General features: G+C 40.2%; 1 protein-coding gene across 1 annotated transcript in view; it reads left to right on the forward strand.

Annotated features, from left to right (window-relative positions):
• The window catches only part of LMBR1 (limb development membrane protein 1), a 151,240-nt gene that overhangs the window by 18,236 nt on the left and 111,340 nt on the right, over window positions 1-21,664 (forward strand). The window contains exons 2-3 of the mRNA XM_074946277.1: window positions 16,065-16,137; window positions 20,337-20,376. Coding sequence (XP_074802378.1) covers window positions 16,065-16,137; window positions 20,337-20,376 — 113 coding nt within the window. The remainder of the gene's footprint in view (window positions 1-16,064; window positions 16,138-20,336; window positions 20,377-21,664) is intronic.

Raw genomic sequence — 21,664 nt, forward strand, 5'->3', positions numbered from 1 at the left:
GCCCAAAACTTGTCCCTTTTTCTGGGCTTTGGGCACTCTGCCATTGCAGGGCACTCTGGTCTGCCCACTACTCTGGGTCCCAACCCAGGGATCCTACAAACAGCAGCCACACGTTGGTCCATTTAATAGTTGCTGCTGCTAACCCTGGTCTGTTTCTCATGTAGCCCCTTCCACTTCAGCCTAACCTCAGGACTGAAGTTCTCAATTCCTGTTCTTCCTCATCGAATGCCAGTGCCATCAGAACCCATCTTCTGGTTCTCTCTTGAGTTCCAGCAAGGAACACCCTTACTCCTGTTGTTCAAGCTCCGAACTGATCTGCTCGCCCCTGTAGCTACTTTTAACTGAGCCTGCTGTGCTCTGATTGGCTGCTTCCCTGCAGCCTCTCTGTGCAGACCTGGAGGACTGATATTCACGTCTCCTTCTTTGGAGCAGGATGTGGTAGGACCTGTACTATCGATGCTAACCTCTTTTGTATGCAATACATTCAGAGAGTATCACTAACTCTCTGACACATTATACACGACACGGTGCTGTTTAAAAGACTAACTTTTGCCATCACTTTTCTCATTGCTGTTTTTCTTACTTAAAGGGAAAGACGCTTTTGTCTTCTATATAATAGCTGCAATTTTCTATTCCAAATGGCTAAAGTAGACGTGTTCTTCAGTCTGTGTGTGCAGTCTTTCCTTTTCTTACTGTCCCGCTAACAGGAATTCTTGTAGTAACATCTGGATATAAGAGTATATATATGTAAACCACTAAAAGGAAACTTGTATACTAGGAAGATTATTAAGAAGTCAGTATTTTTGGAAAAGTGTTTCCTTTCTTTTTAGTTCTTCAGGCTCTTCTTGAGCTTTAATTTCCTGCATTGCAGTGTAACATGCTACTGCTTTCTTTGGGGGAGAGTATGGCTTTGTTCTAGGCTGCTTTACTCATCCGCGTTTGCCCTCTATTCTAATCTCTCCCTTGTTACCTGTTTTTTCTTGACGTCCATTTACCTTATGATCTGTGTAGTTTGTCAGTGTTCAGCTGAGCAGTTGTAGTGATGTCAGTGACTTCCCTTGGCAAATTATTTAAAATGACCCTCACTGTTTGAAAACTCTAGTCATTTTGCTCAGCACAGCAATTTAAATATTCAAAATGTAAATAGCATATCTATAGGAATAAACTATGGGGAGAGGGAATACAGTACTTCTAATCTATATTGCATCTTTCATTTGAAGATTGCTGTTTTACACACATGATTAAGCCCTATAATATATATTTGAAAATAAAGTTTTATAACTAGACCAGTCAGTTTTGAGTTTCCAGTTAGTGGTGGTCATCTTGCAGACAAGTGATATTTATTTGATACTGGCCATTAATATTCTCCATCTTTTTCCTACTTTTAGCTATGGGTTGGGGTGTGTGTGGCAGGGGTGGGGAGGGAAGGGACACTTGCTTATAGGAGTAGGAAAAGTCTACAGTAAAGAAACCTTGTGAGCATGTTGTGCCCTGCCCTGGCTCCTGAAAGTCTTGGCATGGCACATGGGGAGTGAAGAGGTATGTTGATAACTAAAGCTCTGATCCTGCAAAGAACTCCTTGCAGTGGACCCTTATGTTCATGTTGAGTCATACTTATTCCCATGGGACTCTGCCTGGGTATAAGGGTCTGCCTGTACAAATCTGTGCAACTTTGAGGCCCATCTGTTGATACCTTATTGTTTTAAGAGACTGAAGTGTCCTCCTTCCTCTTTTTATACCAGTTTTAACATTCCGTATACCTTGATTATATAGAAATCAAATATTTTAATTTAAAAGAATAAATATTCTAATTGTTGAATTACTATTGGAGTAATTTTTGATTTTGTTAATTATATTGGGCTTTTATGAACACTGTCATAATACAAGGGCAGTATTACTTTTTTTGGTTTCTATGGGAGCCTTGTTTAAATTTTTCTTGAGGGTGAAAATTGTATTTATTTTAAATCTTCAAACTTTTGAACTGAGCGAAGTGGTTTGAATTTTTTTTTTTTTTGGTAACTGTAAATTATTGCAGATAAAGGACTAGGGAAAACATTGAGAGAAACAACGTGGGTGAAGTAATACCTTTTATTGGACCAAATTCTGTTGATGAAAAAGACAAGCTTTCGAGCTCCACAGAGCTCTTCTTCAGGTCTTCAGCACAAAAGCTTTCCCTTTTCTGGGAAAAGGTAGGGCAAATGGGAGCCCAGTCTCTCACTTGCCCACAGCTGACCTTCTCGTGGTAATTACATTTGCAGACCCCCTTCATTAGAGGACTGTTCAAGAAGCTGCTACATATGTAACTCCACTGAACACCTGAGGGACAATTGCCCTAAGCAAAGGGAAAGTAAGCCTACGCCCTGTGCAATCCAGGTTAATGTGGCTGTCATAAACACAGAACTCCCCCCTCATCCTCTCCTGAGATGTCTGGAGAGATCCTGATGAATTTTGATCCATTGAAGATTGATACGGAATTTATTAAAAACTGCCAAGGTGAATGACAAGGAATGCTAAGGTTGGAGAGATGCTGTAGTATTTCTCTGGTATGAGAAGGCATGGTAAGGAAATCTGACATGCTCGCTAGGGAAAATGTTAAACTACTGGCACTTGGAATATTTAAAATAAAGTTCCCTTCTAGTCAGAAGATCTAAAAGGCATCTTAAAAGTTGGTGTGTTGGATTTCATTCCAGCAGGACTGCTTCTGCGTAATGATATATTGACTATGTCCAAGGCAGTTAATATATTAACTTGCAGCAAAAAGGACTATTACTTTGTGGTCCCAGAAGGGAATTGTGAAGAAAGAGGAACAGCTGAAAGGGGAAGGGTCGCGCCCAGCCCTGGTTTAGTGGAGGAAGGTAGTGGGCCTCCAGGAATTAAGAAAGGGGGAGCCAATCCCGGTGGTTGGAGCAGGCATCAGTTAGCAGCAGGCAAGCATTTGCAATGGAATAAAGAGCAGACACAACCCTAGAAAGCATAAGGGGATGCGTTCTCAGGGAAATCCTGGTTAGGGGAAACGGAAAATTTTGGGTGGTTTTTTTATTTGTTTTTTTGTTTTCTTTTTAGGAGGAAAGATTGTACAGGGAAGTTCCTATATGAGAAAAATAGAAGTTCTGGGAAACCTTACAAGCAGTTGATTGTGCCTGCTAAATACTGTGGGGAGTTAATACTTTTAGCCCATGACTGTCCTTGTGATGGTCGCTTGGGGTCACAGAGGACATACAAGCAATTAAAAAGGAATTTTTATGGACCAAATATACAGAATGAGGTGAAGGAGTAGTGCAGGTCTTGTGACTTATGCCAGAAGAAGAAAAAGCCTGTAGGACCGTGAAAAGCTCCTCTGTATCCCTGCCTGTAATAAGACATTTTTTAGCGTAGCAGTGGACAGTCTTGGCCCAATGCCCTGTTCTACCCAAATGGGGAAGAAATATGTTTTGGAGATAGTGGACTATGCCACTACTCAGAGGCCGTGGCTCTATCTAATATAGCAGCTGACACAGGGGCCAAAGCTCTCTTCACTATTTTCTGCCAAATGGGTTTTCCTAAGGAGATTTTAATCAGATCATGGATCACATTTTACGTCCCAGCTGTCCAGTAATTATGGAGGATGTATGGTGTGAAACCGCTGAGGGCTACCCCCTATCACCCATAGGAAAATGCTTTGGTGGAAACGTTCAATGGGACACTAAAATCTATGCTCACAATGTGTGCAAACAGAACAAATGACTAGGGTGAAATGTCACCCTATCTGTTTCCTTATGGGGAGGTTCCCCAAGAATTCACAGGATTTTCCCCATTTAATATATATGGGAGAAAGGTGAGGAAGTCCCTAGATCTCATCAGGGACTTCTGGGAGGGGAGTAATGAACCGGAAGGGAAACACTGATTGAATATGTAAAAAAGTTCAGAGAAGAGTTAAGGGACATGATGGAAGTGGTTCAAACGAACTTCACTAATAGCCAGCCCACACAGAAGATATGGTATGATCAAAGTGATTGTAAATGCTCCTTTGAGGTGGGGGAGTTGGTGCTGGTACCGCGCCCTGTAGAAAGGTATAAAATGCAAAACTCATGAGAGGAACTTTGAGGTTGTGGAAGGAGAATATGAGGTTACATACCAGCAAGATTGCCCCACAGGGTGGATTTGATTTAAGTCAAATTGATTTAAATCACTAGTCAGGAAGACTTGATTTAATCATGGATTTCTACATAAAAGTGCATTCTTGTTGGTTGTTATAACCTTAATACATATTCTTCACAACTCAGAGATAGATGTAGGTTTCATTTTTAGAAGGTACACACTATACATTTTTAAAGCAATTTATTTTGAAAACTTTTCAGATTAGTTTTACAGCTATATCAGAAAATGAATGATTGGTTATTTCAGTTACCAAAGGTAATTGAAGCAGATAGTTCACTTCCCAATGACTTCATAAATATCTCCAATTCAAGAGGTTAATCATTAATATTTGGAGGATTTTCTTGCCATGCTGTATTAGGAGGAGAACATCAGCAGACAGACACTTAAATTATTTTATTTAACTAAAACAACAAGGTTATGTATTCTGGATTTTTTTCTTCAACAGCAAACATATAATATTTTAACAAAACAAGTATATGAATTTTTGAATTTAGTTACATGTTCAAATTTTTTAAAATCAGGTTTGTTTTTGTTAAAATTGTTTTTAACTAAAATAGTTAAATGAAATATTAAAAAAAACGCACCTAAAATGAAATTGACTGTGTCAGCCAGGTCAACATGAGAAACTTAAAATATTGGCTTCTGCAGCTAATTCAGTCGTCTTCACCTTCATTTTCCTGTTTGTTCATAATCTGGAAAAGAAAAACAAGCTTTCCTGCTTTCTTACAGAAATATAGAATATGCTGTATATGGGGATAAATAAAGTCTGACAGTTCCTGGGCTTCACCTATTGTATTGTTCCTTTTTAAAAAAAAAAAAAAAAAAAAAGACTGAGGCCTTGTCTACACTACTGGGGTAAGTCGACCTAAGTCACGCAATTCCAGCTACATGTTTACACCGCGCTGTGTCGACTGGAAACTCTCTCCTGTCGACTTATCTTACTCTTGTTCCAGTGGAGTGCTGGAGTCAATGGGAGAGCGATCTGCGGTCAATTTAGTGGGTCTTCACTAGACCCACTAAATCGACCCCTTGTGCATCGATCGCTGCATTATCAATCCCCAGTAAGTGTAGACATGCCCTGAGATTTTATGTTGACTATAGAAAATTTAATGCTGACACAGTTCCTGATGCCTATCCTATGCCCAGAATCGATGATACGTTAGATACTTCTGGCAAAAGAAAATATCTAAGAGTGATTGACTTAGTTAAAAGATTTCAGAGTAACAGCCTTGTTAGTCTGTATTCGCAAAAAGAAAAGGAGTACTTGTGGCACCTTAGAGACTAACCAATTTATTTGAGCATAAGCTTTCGTGAGCTACAGCTCACTTCATCGGATGCATACTGTGGAAAGTATAGAAGATCTTTTTATACACACAAAGCATGAAAAAATGGGTGTTTACCACTACAAAAGGTGCACGGGCTGAAATTGTGGAAAAGCAGCATCACTTGCCCCACAACCTCAGCCGTGCAGAACACAATGCCATCCACAGCCTCAGAAACAACTCTGACATCATAATCAAAAAGGCTGACAAAGGAGGTGCTGCTGTCATCATGAATAGGTCGGAATATGAACAAGAGGCTGCTTGGCAGCTCTCCAAAACCACTTTCTACAAGCCATTACCCTCTGATCCCACTGAGAGTTACCAAAAGAAACTACAGCATTTGCTCAAGAAACTCCCTGAAAAAGCACAAGATCAAATCCGCACAGACACATCACTGGAACCCCGACCTGGGATATTCTATCTACTACCCAAGATCCATAAACCTGGAAATCCTGAGCGCCCCATCATCTCAGGTATTGGCACCCTGACAGCAGGATTGTCTGGCTATGTAGACTCCCTCCTCAGGCCCTACGCTACCAGCACTCCCAGCTACCTTCGAGACACCACTGACTTCCTGAGGAAACTACAATCCATCGGTGATCTTCCTGATAACACCGTCCTGGCCACTATGGATGTAGAAGCCCTCTACACCAACATTCCACACAAAGATGGACTACAAACTGTCAAGAACACTATCCCCGATAATGTCAAGGCTAACCTGGTGGCTGAACTTTGTGACTTTGTCCTTACCCATAACTATTTTACATTTGGGGACAATGTATACCTTCAAATCAGCAGCACTGCTATGGGTACCCGCATGGCCCCACAGTATGCCAACATTTTTATGGCTGACTTAGAACAACGCTTCCTCAGCTCTTGTCCCCTAACGCCCCTACTCTATTTGCGCTATATTGATGACATCTTCATCATCTGGACCCATGGAAAAGAAGCCCTTGAGGAATTCCACCATGATTTCAACAATTTCCATCCCACCATCAACCTCAGCCTGGTCCAGTCCACACAGGAGATCCACTTCCTGGACACTACAGTGCTAATAAATGATGGTCACATAAACACCACCCTGTACCGGAAACCTACTGACCGCTATTCCTACCTACATGCCTCCAGCTTTCACCCAGACCACACCACACAATCCATTGTCTACAGCCAAGCTCTGCGATACAACCGCATTTGCTCCAACCTCTCAGGCAGAGACAAACACCTACAAGATCTCTATCAAGCATTCTTACAACTACAATACCCACCTGCGGAAGTGAAGAAACAGATTGATAGAGTCAGAAGAGTTCCCAGAAGTCACCAACTACAGGACAGGCCTAACAAAGAAAATAACAGAACGCCACTAGCAGTCACCTTCAGCCCCCAACTAAAACCTGTCCAACGCATTATTAAGGATCTACAACCTATTCTGAAGGATGACCCAACACTCTCACAAATCTTGGGAGACAGGCCAGTCCTTGCTTACAGACAGCCCCCGAACCTGAAGCAAATACTCACCAGCAACCACATACCACACAACAGAACCACTAACCCAGGAACCTATCCTTGCAACAAAGCCCGTTGCTAGCTGTGCCCACATATCTATTCAGGGGACACCATCACAGGGCCTAATAACATCAGCCACACTATCAGAGGCTCGTTCACCTGCACATCCACCAATGTGATATATGCCATCATGTGCCAGCAATGCTCCTCTGCCATGTACATTGGTCAAACTGGACTGTCTCTATGTAAAAGAATAAATGGACACAAATCAGATGTCAAGAATTATAACGTTCATAAACCAGTCGGAGAACACTTCAATCTCTCTGGTCATGCGATTACAGACATGAAAGTTGCGATATTACAACAAAAAAACTTCAAAACCAGACTCCAGCGAGAGACTGTTGAATTGGAATTCATTTGCAAATTGGATACAATTAACTTAGGCTTGAATAGAGACTGGGAGTGGCTAAGTCATTATGCAAGGTAACTTATTTCCCCTTGTTTTTTCCTGCCCCACCTCCCCCCCCAGGCGTCCTTGTTAAACCCTGGATTTGTGCTGGAAATGGCCCACCTTGATTATCATACACATTGTAAGGAGAGTGATCGCTTTAGATAAGCTGTTACCAGCAGGAGAGTGGGGTGGGGGGAGAGAAAACCTTTTGTAGTGGTAAACACCCATTTTTTCATGCTTTGTGTGTGTAAAAAGATCTTCTATACTTTCCACAGTATGCATCCGATGAAGTGAGCTGTAGCTCACGAAAGCTTATGCTCAAATAAATTGGTTAGTCTCTAAGGTGCCACAAGTACTCCTTTTCTTTTGACTTAGTTAAAAGTTATTGGCAGATTCCTTTAAACAGTGATGCACAGAATAAATCCACTTTTAGTACTGATCTGAGCCTTTGAGTTTAAAATGTTACATTTTGAATTAATTGATGGAGAAGTCACTTTTCAGAGGCTTGTCAACCACGTGTTAAATAGATTACAAGGCTTTACATGAGTTTATATTGATATAGCAGTATTTAGTGACTCTTGGTCAGATTACAAGGAACACTTGGGTATTTATATTATCAAAACTCAAAGATGCAAGTCTTACTGTAAAGGCATCTGAACGTAAAATAGGAGCAACCAAAGTTCCTTATTTGGGACATTTAGTAGGGAGAGAGCATATCTTGCCCAATTCTGTAAAAGTAGAAGTTGTTATTAATTGGGCCACACCCCAGATGTAGAAGCAGGTCCAGTCTTTCATAGGTGGGGGTTAACTATTACTGCCAATTTGTGCATGGGTTCAGGGACACTGTGTCTGCTGTCTTTGTTCATAAAGAAACAGCCAAACAGAGTTGTGTGGAGAAAGGCTTGTCAAGAGGGTTTTGTGAGGTAAAGAAAATCTTTTCAGAAAAGTCTGTTCTTGCCAGTCTAGATTTTGACACAATGTTTGCACTATTTACTGATGCTTTAGACATTGATTTAAGTGTGGTATTAATGCAGTCATGGGAAAATAACAAAAAGCATCTCACTTCTTTCTTAAGTAAAAAACTTGACACCCACAAACAGAATTACTGTGTCACAGAAAATGTGTGTTATGCCATTGTATGGGCAATCAACCAGTTAAGACCCTGTCCCTTTACTAGAAAAAATCAGGGTTCTAATTGACCAGTCTCCATTAGTTTGATTACACAGAATCAGAGGCTCCAGTTCCAAACTGCTGTGATGGAGCATGATGGTCCAAGACTATGACATGGAAATTGTGCATGTTGAGGGGAAGGAAAATATGGTAGCAGATGACCTGTCCAGAAAAGAGGGTTCTGATTCAGTGCCTATGGATCAGCCAGTGCCTGACCCTAGTGCGTCATTGTAAGAGGTGAAGTATGACCCTAAGAGCCCCTCAGTGCCAACTGGAATTGAGGGACTCTTAGGGTCACAAAATCAGTTTTTATGGATCAGTGTTCTAACAGACAAATAACAAGATAGGGGTATTAGTTGGTGTCTGCTACAGACCACCAAATCACACGAGAACAGTATGACTGACTCCTTAAGAACCTGTCTGTAGTGTGTGTGTGTGTGTGTGTGTGTGCTCGCGTGCATATGTGCCTATAAGCTGCATTATCCTTGGGGACTTTATTTTGGGTGACACGCTGGCGGTTTCATGCTGCCAGTACTAAAATGTTCTTGGAAATACTAAAAAGCATAGATAATTTCCTACCTCAAAGAGTTGCATCTGACATGGGGAATTCTGTGTTAGACCTCATCTTGACAGATAAAGAGAAACTGATCACAGAACTAAAAATTATTGGTTGTATAGGTGCTAGTGATCATGACTTGATTATTTTGTTTGCACATAGTGTCCAACCCACATGTAAAGTCCAAATCAAATCTGATGCTTTAAAATGGCCAAATTTCATAAAGAAGAAAACAAATGATACAAATTAACTTAGAGAGAACTTAAATAGAGAATGTGAATGATAGTTGGGAACTGTTTAAGAACATTTTATGAGATTCTTGAAAAGCCACAATTGAGAGAGAATACTACATTGATTAAAAAACAGGCCTATTTTAGAGGGCAAATGAAATCTGCCATTTAAAAAAAAAGGAAAAGGGGAAATAAATAGCAATGAATATAAATCAGGGCTAGGAATTGTAGAAAATTGATAATGGAAGCAAAAGGAAACACAAGAAATCTATGGTCAGCAGAGTTAAGGACAATGAGGAGGAGTTTTTAAGTGTACTAGAACCAAAAGAAATTCTAACATCTGGTATTGGTCCATTACTAGATGGAAATGGTAGAACTATTAATAATAATGCAGAAAAGGCAGAAGAGTTTAAATATTTGTTTTATATTTGTGAAAACACCATATGTATCCATATCATATGATGATGACATAGTTTTATTCCAGCAGTATCTGAGGAGGATGTTAAGCAGCATCTGCTAAAGTTAGACATTTTAATATCAGGAGGTCTGGATAACTTGCCTCCAAGAGTTTTAAAATCACTGGCCAAGGAGCTGTCTGGACTGTTAATGTTGATTTTTTTGATAAGTCTTTGGAGCACTGGAAGAAAGCTAATGTTGTACCTGTAGTGAAAAAGGGATTATTGGGTAATGACATACTCAACATCGTTCCAGGGCAAAATCTTCCCTTGGGGCCCCCTGTGGGAATAAAACAATTTAGTCCCTTTTTGCAGGGCCTGATTCTCATGGTCACAGTTTCATGTCAGTTCTTGGATTAGGTGTAAGTGACACTTCTCCCAGATTGGGGCTGTCTCTTTATACAGTTGGCAGTTGTTTGTTTGCCAGGCCTCTTGAACCAGGTCAGACCAGTATATGCTGTTTCCCTCAGGAGGTGAAACTTCCTCAAACTTGATACCTGCATTAGGGATTTGCATTAACTAGTCCCCTGTCTAGCAGACAGAGGTATAACAAGGTCCAATGGCTGGAAGTTGAAGCTAGACAGATTCAGACTAGAAATAAGAAGTATATTAACAGTGAGGGTTAACCTTTTGAACAGCCTTCCAACGTTTGTAGTGGATTCTCTGTTTCTGGCAATATTGAAATCAAGATTGGATGATTTTTCCCTAAAGAAGAAGGTCTAATTCAAATAGGAATTAATTCAGGGAAGTCGTATGGCCTGTGTTGGGCAGTAGGTCAGACTAGATGATCAGTGGTCCCTTCTCGCCTTAAAATCTATGAGTACATCCGAGGATCCTATTAGTCCCCTTTGTCACAGCATTGTACTGGGAGCGTATGTTCAGTTGTTCATCCACTATAACCCCGAAATTCATTTCATAGTCACTGCTTTCCAGAAAAATGCAACTTTAATGCTCTTTTAACATAGTTTTTTGGATGTAATAGAGATCTAAAATATCTTTTAAACTAGAGATAAAACAACTTGTGTAATGCATATAAATATATGAAAGTGGTGAACTTCAAATTTGAACTGAAATTCACATCCTGGACCAAAGTGTTTCTGATATTTAAAAAGTTAAGGTCTTAAGAGTTAGCAATAGCTATTGTACATGTGGAATAAAGTTCAGGTACTTACATCTGTGGACAGGGGTTAGGGGGCCGAGGCTGGGGCCGCAGCTGGGGGTGGGTCTGGGGCCAGGAGTGGGGCTGTGGGCGGGGCAGAACCACAGCTGGGCCTGTGGACGGGTGCGGCTCCGCTTCCAGCCCCGTCCCTGAGGTTGGGGATGGGGATGGGGGTGGGGTCATAGTGGGGCTGGGAGGCATTCCCTTTCTGCCCCTCCATGTGGGCTGACCCAGGCTTGTTACTCACCCCCCCAGCATTCCTCCAGTTTGGGAACTTCTGATCTAGGCAAGTTCATTGATGCTCTTTCTTGTTTTCTATGTGAAGTATGCAGAACAACATATGTGGACTAGCCTAAAGCAAGTCAGGGAAATATCATTAAAAAAACTGTTCTCCAAAGTTATTAATATTAAGTTGGTTTACCGGATGCACTGTCATTAATTGCACAGTATTAATACAGCACATTAATTGCAAAATATTTCCAGTTATTGAACATGGAAAGATCACTGTTGAGGCTGATCCTAACGGGATAATTCTGAAAGTTATGATGAAATGCCCATCGTTCAGCGGGCCACTGAGAGAAGGGTTCTGAGCCATAGTCACTTATCTGTATGTTGCTTCTGATATCAGAACTGCAGCTGCTAACCTTTGGATGCACAAAAAATTCTCTTGGAAATTGGTTGCAGGATGTCAGCTGCCCACAACCACATCCTTACAGGAAGGCCCAGAGCTGTCTGGTATAGCTCCAAAGGTGGGTATGCCTGGCTCTGGAGGAAAGGTGGGGACAGGACATCTAGGAAATGTGCTAATTTAGTGTATCTCCAAATAGTCTAGGCAGGAGCATAAAAACACTTCCTGTTCCAGTCTCTAACTAGAAGCCCTAGGGGAGGATGAGTGGTATCTCTGCCTGCCCTCCCTTTGTTGGTGAGTTTCCTCCACAGCTGCACCTGTGGGCGAATTGCCTGAAGGAGCAAGTCAAGTCCTCAGTCTCCATAGTATGCCACTTATGTCAGGAAGTAGCCTCAAGAGCTTGCACAAAATTCAGCAGTCTGGCTTGCAGAAGTTCATGCAAACATTTTTCTTTGGTCTGTCTGTGAGTTTGCATCGTTGCCTCCAAGTTTTTATTTGCATTTTTGCATTCAGAATTCCAACTGAAGCTTGGTTGTAATCTGTTTCACCTGATTTTGTGGTATAGCTGTGCAAAACCATGCACTCATTTCATAGCTTCAATCCCACATTTAATTTTGAATTTTCAGTTCTCTGGCTAAATGTAGTCTAAGTTTCACATCACTAGGCTTGGAAGGATTAGATTTTTCTTTGTAAATGTCAGTAAAAGTCAGTTTCACCACACATACACAAACCAATGATAAAATATTTCCATTGATGATGATTGAGATTTACAAATAGGCAAATATTAAGAGAAATGCTGCTTGAGAAGTTTAGTTTTATTTAGTGATTTTTTTTCTTTGTATATCTTGATATGTATTGGTGTTGACAATTTGTGTTTTAAAGGTTATAAAGCTTTACATTTTTGAATCTCAACATTTGCTGTAATTAAATAATTGTCTGACACCCCATAATTTCCTGCAACTAAAAACTGAAAAAAAGCTTAAAAAAAATCATTATTATCCATAGAAATTATAAAAACTCCAAATTTTGCTAAGCCTACACATAACAAATCCCAGAACAGTTCTATTAGTTAGAAACACTTTGCACAGGATAAGAGGAGCTAAACCACTTGCAGTATGCCGAAAATCCAGTTTGCAGGGTGCTGATTTGGTCATTGATCTGACTGGTCATCAGAGTTCAGACATAGCCAGAATAATCCACCAGGTGACAGCATAGCTAACTGGAACCAATCTTAAAGCAGAAGTCATAACTTAACCTTTTTATTAACCAGATAAACTACACTTCAGTTGCCAGTGGCCCTCAACAATCACAATTTAGTGTTTTGCTTATGGAGAGAGGGAAAAGACCAGAAGAGCTGAATCTGCTCCGCATAAAGTACCTGCTGTTGTATCTTCGAGAGAGAACTCAGGTGTATCAAAAGTGTAACATGAATCAAATTTACTTCTGTTGCTGCGTTCTTGCTGCACCACTTTTCAAATGTGTCAACTTTTATTTTGGAAACTAGTGAAGTTATGAACTTCTGGCTTTTTGGTCAGAAACCTGACTTAGGGCAAGCATTATGAATTGTTTTATTAATTGATGCAGATTGATTAATGGTTAACTGGTGAATATAGGATAGTTCCTGGAGCAAGAGATGGATCACAAAGGGGTATTATCAAACAATTACAATCCATACTCGATGGGGACCCAATCCGGAAAGAAATCTTTCCTGAACCTCCTCTCCTGACCTTGAAACAATCCCCCAACCTCGCCAAATTTATCAGAAGCAAGCTCCCCACGGATTAGGACACACCAACTCAAAGCAGCACCAAACCCTGCAAGAACAACAGATGCAAAACCTGAAGACATATGTCTACTACCACAATGATCAACACCCTCCACAATACACATTTCAAGATCCATGGGTCCTACACGTGCCTATCACCACATGTGTACCTAATCCAGTGCACTAAATGTCTAAATAGCAACTATGTGGGTGAAACCAGACAATCAATATGCTCTCAAATGAACTCACAGAAAAATGATAAACGACAAAACCACCACATCACCATGGTGAACGCTTTTCACAAAGTGATTGCTCTATATCAGTCCTCATCCTTAAAGGAAACCTGCACAATGCTTTCAAAAGATGAGTCTGGGAACTTAAATTCATAACTTGGCTAGACCCTAAAAATAATGGACTGAATAGTCTCACAGGACTTATGGCTTATTACAATGATCTATAACTCACTAATAGTGCCCTCGCAGTTGCTTCCTCCCCTCTCCTTCCTTTTCTCCATGTGACTGGAGGAGTGTTAATGGGCCACTTCACCTTGAATGGTCCCTTGAAATATATGGCAGCTACTTATGCTAAACAATCTTTTCCACCTTGTATTCAGCTGTGACACTCCGGGTACATCTATACTTCAATTAGACATCTGCAACTGGCCCATGCCAGCTGACTTGGGCTCACCGGGCTCTGGCTAAGGAGCTGTTTAATTGTGGTGTAGACACTTGAGCTGGAATGTGGGCTATAGGACCTCCTACTTTTCAGGGTCCTAGAGCCTGGGCTCCAGCCCAAGTCAGAATGTCTACATGGCAGTTAAACACCCCCTTAGCCCAAGCACCAAGAGCCAAAGTCAGCTGGCATGTGTCAGCTGTAGGTTTTTAATTGCAGTGGAGACATACCGTACCCTCTGAGTAAATTTCCCATACCTGAGAAGAGCTCTGTGTAAGCTTGAAAGTTTCTCTCTCATTCTCTCTCTGACAGAAGTTGGGCCAATAAAAGATATTACCTCACCCACCTTATCTCTTGAATATCCTAGGACCGACACAGCTACTACATCACTGAATACAATGAGAGGTCTACAGTTACAGGCACCTAGATCCCACAGTGGTGAACCTGGTATAAATTCCTAGTAACCCATTTCTCCTATGAAGGGTCTGTAACTACTCATAGGATGAGTTTCTCTGTCTGTTACATTTTTATTAATATTTCCTGTCGTGATTTTATTATTTTTTTGTGCATCCTTTCTGATAAAGCAGTATCCTCCTTTCCCTTCTGAACTGGATTAGGTCAGATAATTTAAATTTCATCCCAACATGATTTCTATGCCCTTTTTTGTTCTCCCATCTCTAATAGCTTTTTTCATTCTAGATTTAAGCTGATAGTCAATTTAACACTTGCTGCCTTTAAGAGTACTATCTGGAGAAGCAGTTTAGCATTTGTCTGTCTTTGTAGGACAGACTTGTTTCACAAACCTCAGTTGGTGACTAATGCTGGTTAAAGCTCAGCTCTAAGCAAGACAGATTTCTTGTGCTAATATTACATTTCATAGACACAGGTAGATCAATTTCAAAAACTATTTTATGGGTTAAGGAGCAAAGTGGGCTTTATATGAGTCAATTTACACTTAATAGCATATTTCTTTCAATATTCATTTGGATAACTGTACTGTGTCTGCTATGATTTAACTAGGTGTTTGTTTAATACATATTCACAAAAATAAATAGTAACAACCCCGGAATGTCTGAAGGGATAGTGTGCCTTGAAGTTTATGGATCTTCAAACTCACTTTCATGTTTTTAATACACATTGCCAGTTGATTTAAGGGGCTATTATAATATGTAGGTACATATGAAGAACAGTATTGCACTAACTGACAAAGTACATTAAGCAGTTAAGTTTAAATATCACTTTACATTTTTATTTTCACAGGCAAACAGATACAAAGAACACAATAAGTAACATTTATAGAATGTTGGAGTAATACGTTTTATAAGCAAAAGTGTTTTTTAACATTTATGCTCTACAAATAATGCTTAACTTTCAAAATTGACTTCCATTTTTGGAACAGCAGCAGGAACTCAGATTTTGTTTCTCCAATTCTGGGTTAATTTGGTTGCTCATGAAGATGATGAGGATAACCAACAAGCAGGATCAAGCTTTGTGTGCAGAGATCTCATATAAGCTCTGCCAGTGAAATTTAATCCGGATTTACAGCATTCTGCTAAATTGATCATGGGCCTTTCTGGTGCATGGGACCAGTGATCCTGATCAACTTTTTCAAATTCGCTGGAGGCTTTATGATGCTGACTGATACCTGCTGAGGAGTAGAAAGACATCAGACTTCTTCACCTGCAACAGTTTCATGCGTTAAATTTTGGATTTTTGGAAATGAGTTGATGCACTAACCCTTTAAACATTTGGCCCTAGCATTTGAATTTATTTGGAGTTTAATAATTATTTATTGAAAAATGTAGCAAATTGATATAATCGACAAAGTAAACTGAGTTGCATTTATTAATTGAGCTCTAAAGCACATGGAGAAATCTCAAGTGTAAAACACAATTTTAAGTATAGCACTTATTTGCTGCTTGATCAGAATTTAGTTTCAGTTTTGGGTAGCTGATAAATACACAATATAATCCAGACTTTTCATTAACCTAATTAAATGAAACTTCTTTTTTTCAGATTTGTTTTCTCCTATTTGCTGTTCTCTACATAGTTTCCTATTTCGTAATCACAAGATACAAAAGGAAAGCAGGTAAGTAGTTTTTAAATTTTGATTTTGATTTAAAAAATGAGTTGGGTATAACTTTTTTCCGCAAAGAGAATTGCTGTAGAACAGTGGTGCCCGTTCTTGTCACCTCACTAACTATATTATTTTTAAATGTCACTTGACCAAATTTGGGAGGGGAGAGAAGGGACATTTCAAAGCTGCCACCTACTCCCTTCTCCTCCTGCCTTTAGCTCCCTTATTCTTTCTTCTCACCTGAGTTCTTATGATTCTGAATTGGAAACCTATAGGCAGCCCCCAGCTTGGGTCCCTAATACCAAACTTTGAACTTTAAGATGCTTAGACTGATCTACAGATTATGAATAAAAATCCCCAGTTATCACTTTAAGGCTAGATAGGTTCTTGTCCCAAGATCAGGCCCCATATTATTACAATTATTATATAGTTGGGAACCCTGACGTGCACAGGTGCAACAGCCAAACTATAGGAACTCTTCTATATTTGCAAATAAAAAATTTATTAATACATTTAGCAAAGTCACACACATTCTAACTCCGTAAAGTAGATAGAGATAATACAAAAGTACATCTGAACATCCATACTCACACCATCCCTTGCAGAACAATCTGAAATGTTAGCCATTATCTTCCTCAGCACTGTCACTTTCCTCATCTTCACCAGTTGCCATCATTCTGGTCCCTTCCAGGGCTACATCTCTCCCTCTCCTACGCTCACGTTACCATGTCTAATGCATATTCAGCAGGGCTTTCTCCCCTCTTCCTTATTTGTATTTCCTCCCCTTACCAATGTTAAGGTGTCCTTCTATAGATTAGTATATTTATGATTTCACCCCATTATCATATACGTCAGTTCATTGCCATGGCACTCTTGCGGTCGGATGTTCTGTCCAAAACCTTCCAGAAGCTGGTGTTAGTTCATGTTTCTATGGTTGGCTGATGTCATTATGGACAGAATTCCCCCTTACATTCTACTTCCAGTTCCCCAAAACTTGTGGCTTACCTAAGTTTACGTATGCCAAAGTTTGTAGGCCTCAAGTCTCATGCTAACTGCTGAGGCCAATGTCTTACAGGATACAAGTCTGTAGGTTCCGTGCATTACTGCTAAATATAATAAAGCAGAATTTAATGCAAAGCAGTGAATATAATAGAGGTAAGCTGGCCCACTGGGCTACACACCTTACCTGCTGGGTTTGCAGAGGGAAGTAGTGGCTTTCTTTTAAAAGAAGTCTTGATTTTAGTGGCCCCAGTGCTCAGAAGCAGATCTATTTCAGCATTCTTTCTAAACCTGTTTCCTGCAAAACCACCCTCCTTGTCCCCAGTCCTTGAAGGAAATAATAGATCATAGATTCTAAGGTGAAAAGGGACCTTTGTGATCATCTAGTCTAATGTCCTGTATAGCACAGGCATAGAACTTTCTCAAATTAATTTCTAGAGCAGTGGTTCTCAACCTTTCCAGACTACTGTACCCCTTTCAGAAGTCTGATTCATCTTGCGTACCACCAAGTTTCACCTCACTTAAAAACTACTTCCTTACAAAACTACAAATGTGTCACAGCACACTATTACTGAAAAATTGCTTACTTTCTCATTTTGTCTGTATGAAATTGTAGTTTGTACTGATTTTGTTAGTGCTTTTTATGTAGACTGTTCTAAAACTAGACAAAGATCTAGAGAAGTTGATTTACCCCCTGGAAGATCTCTGCGTACCACCAGGGGTTATGTTTACCCCTGGTTGAGGACCACTGTCCTAGAGCATATCCTTTAGAAAAACATCCAATCTTGATTTAAAAATCATCAGTGAGAAAACTGTATTCCTCAGGATGATGCCAGCTACATGCACGCTTCTTTTAACAGTTCAGGTAGCCAGCGCGAAAGGGCAAACATGGCCAATTGCTTAACGCTGCTCCACAGCCCTGAATTTTCTTGTTAGGTTTCATTCAGAAGAAGGGTTTACTAGTCTGTGACTGCAACACTTTGCGTCATGGATACTAAGCCTAGCCAAAGGGCAGCTTGAGTATTGGAAGATGGCTTCCACTCTGGCTGAATGTCTTCACTAGGATTCCTGTAGATCTTTCATTTTCAAGTCTTTCCAGTTTAGTAATTTCTTTCCTTTACTGTTTTTACAAGCTACTGTATATCTCTCAAAATGGGTGTTGTGAAAGCACAAAAAGGCTTACAGATGGGCTTGCCCTTCTTTTCTGCCTAATTTAATCTAGTGCTCGTCTGACTTGATTGTGTCTGTGTACTTCTTATACCGGCTTTAAGGACAGTAACAACATACTGACTGGATGACTATTCCATGTGCTGCAAAAACATAAAATAGATCCCTACAACTTCCAGCAAATTTTTCCTTCCTGTGCCCTTTACAAAAATCCTTTCATTTAAGAGATGCCCCATAGGAAACAGTTTGCAGACAGTTGTTTTATGTCAGAGTTTTGGTTGAAATTGAAGAATATGCTATGTAGTTCTAAATACTTAATTGTTAATTTACATGCAGGTAGAAGTCAACTTTAGCATCTTTGTCATTACACAAAGGACTCTTTAACTCAAAACACTTTCCTACAACAGTCAAAAGAACCTACCAAATGTCCACAAGCTGAATTATTTTTATATTAATTCCATAGGAAGATATACATTTATAGAAAATTAAAGTTGCCTGGATAAGCAATCAAAATTGGAAACTCCAAAGTCATGATTGTACAGTGGTACCAATGAGCTGTTTGATAGTTGTAATAGTTTCATCTCAGACAGAAGAACTCAAATTTTTTTCCTTTATTAACTTGCTTGCCACTTCTACCACAAGCTGATGAGGATTGGGCCATGGCTTTCTTTTAAGCATAAATAACTGTTTGTATTTAATTTTGGGAGACCAGGTCCTAATGTAATGATTGCCCTGTCAAGAGCACAGAGGCTATACCCGCTACTTGCATGGAATTCTTTTGTCGGAGTGTGAAGCAAGCCTGTTACTGGACACATCCAAATTTGGAAATGTATTCAGGTCTGGTGTGGACAGGTTTTGTGCATTCTTTTGCCTGGAAAATAATTCACAATGCAGGATGGGCAACATGGAAAACTTGAAGGGGATAGGAAAAAAAAACTGACTTGAAAGTGGAATTTCAGTTCTGGAGGCCACATCATAAAAAGGGGGCTGTGGCTGTCCATAAGGTTATGAAGGAGAACAAGAAAGAAGTAAAGATTCCAAGCTGGGTGGTAGCCCATCATAAATAGGAGGAATACCTAAGGGATAAGAGAAGGAAAATTCTCTAAAATGCCAGAAGAGAAACCCAGAGGCTCATGGAGGAATTAAGACTAGGTGAGAGGTGCTGGTATCACTTCTGGTAGTCAAAGACAGGTTATTACTATTGTTCTGATGTATTTTTTTTTGTTGTACATGTGTGTGCTGTTTTTCACTGCATATAAAATTCACAACTGTTTTTCCAAGACTGGGTGTTTCTTGTATATTTTTAGCCTGTATTCTTACGATGTATTCAAACCCATTTTCCCCTCAACTTGTTTGAAGGCTGTTTGTAATTTTAAGGAAGAGTAGTGATGTAGAAAGGAATTTCCTGTCATGACTATCCTCCAAACACACTAATTTAATCTTACAGGCCATCAAAGAGGTAACCCTTAGGTCTTGTCTACACCATGCAACTTTTAGCGACAAGTCAGCATGTGTAAACCTTATTTGTCGGTACTTTGTCGGCACTTTTGCTGACAAAATACTTCCAGACACACGAGCGGCGTTAGCTTTGTCAGCAGGAGCATTCTCCTGCTGACAAAGCCGCGTTGACACTGCCACTTGCATCGGCAAAACTTTTGTCTTTCTGGGGGGGGCTTTACGTACCTATGAAAGACAAAAGTTTTGTCGACAACTTTGCAGTGTAGACATACTTTTAGTCCTGAGCAATGCTCTTTAATTGTCTTGATTGAAGAGATTAAGAAACCAGTAAAGGGAGTGTAAAGGTGGAGGGAAAGCAGCACTAAGTTTTATTAAGAAAAATATTCTTTCAGGAAAACTAATGGAAATGGGTAACATTAATTTACAAAATGTATGTCTACTACAGAATACAAAAATAATGGATTTGGATTTAGTAATACAAAATTTTTGATCTGACCTATAGCTTTTCTGTTTTAGTAACTTATTTTCATCTTTCTTTTATATATAGGTAGCTGTAGAAACTAAATCTGCTATAAATTATTTTTCAGATGAGCAGGAGGATGAAGATGCCATTGTCAACAGAATTTCGTATGTACATTTCTTAGTTCCTTGATACAATTAAATTTGCAATAATGTAAAGTGTAAATAGGCAAAATTGTCTGCATAGTGTTTACTGCACATGGGCAGAAAAACATTACAACTTTTCTTTAAGCAGTTGTTTTAGAGCATTGCCTTATGGGTGGGGGGAACCCTGCTTTTGGGAGCACCCATTTAGTTATTCACCTGTAGTTTAGAACATAGGTTGTAATGGATGCATGCAGAATGGCAGACTGAGGCAGGTTATGAACACAACTTTTTTATTCCCCATTCGCATAAACTCTTTATTCACTTTCCTTATTAGTTTTAGGCCATGTCTACACTACAGAGTTAAGTCAACGTAAGTTATGTTGACTTTCATAAGTCACTAATAAGATTGGTTGCTCACGTCCACACAACGCTCCTTGTGTTGGCTGAACACATCCACAGTCATTGCTCTTGCATTGACAGAGAGAGCGTTGCATTGTGGGTAGCTATCCCACTGTGCAACTTGCCACCCTCTACCCTTCTGCTGCTGGGAGTTCTGGAAACAGGTTGCAGTGCATCATTGGGACATGATGTAGTTCTTTCCGTCCCATCATTCCATGGGCTTATTACTTCCTACTTCCAACAGCCCTTGTAAACTCTGCACCCGCCATCTTTGCCTGACAGCATGGATCCTGAGCTGCTGACCATTCTGGTGATGAGCATTATGAACACTACATGGCTGGGCCTGCAGTATTTCATGAGCTGTGAAACAGAATGAATCGGGACATGCCTGCCTTGCTTTCTGCCATGGGAACAATAATTGAAGATTGCTGCTGGCATTCACGGAACAGCTTGCCACGGCGGTACTGGGCTTGGGAAACAAGCACTGTGTGCTGGGATTGCATAGTGATGTACGCATGGGATGATGAGCAGTGGCTGCAGAACTTTTGGATGCGCAGAATCACCTTTCTGGAACAATATGCAGAGCTTGCTCCAGCTCTCCGGCACAAGAACACCAAAATGAAAGCTGCCCCCATCATGGAAAAGTGAGTGGCAATCACTATGTGGAAGCTGGCAACTCCAGACTGCTATTGGTCAGTCATGAATCAGTTTGGAGTTCGAAAGTCCACCGTGGGGGTGTGTGGTGATGCAATTGTGCAGGGCCAATAATCACCTCCTGCTACAAAGGACTGTGACTCTTGATAATGTACAGGAAATAACTGATGGCTTTGAGACAATGGGATTCCCTAACTGTGGTAAGGTGATAAATGGAACACATATCTCAGTTTTGGTCCCCGACCATCTTGTGACG

Source organism: Natator depressus, chromosome 2, assembly GCF_965152275.1.
Source record: "Natator depressus isolate rNatDep1 chromosome 2, rNatDep2.hap1, whole genome shotgun sequence".
Classification (NCBI taxonomy): Eukaryota; Metazoa; Chordata; order Testudines; family Cheloniidae; genus Natator; species Natator depressus.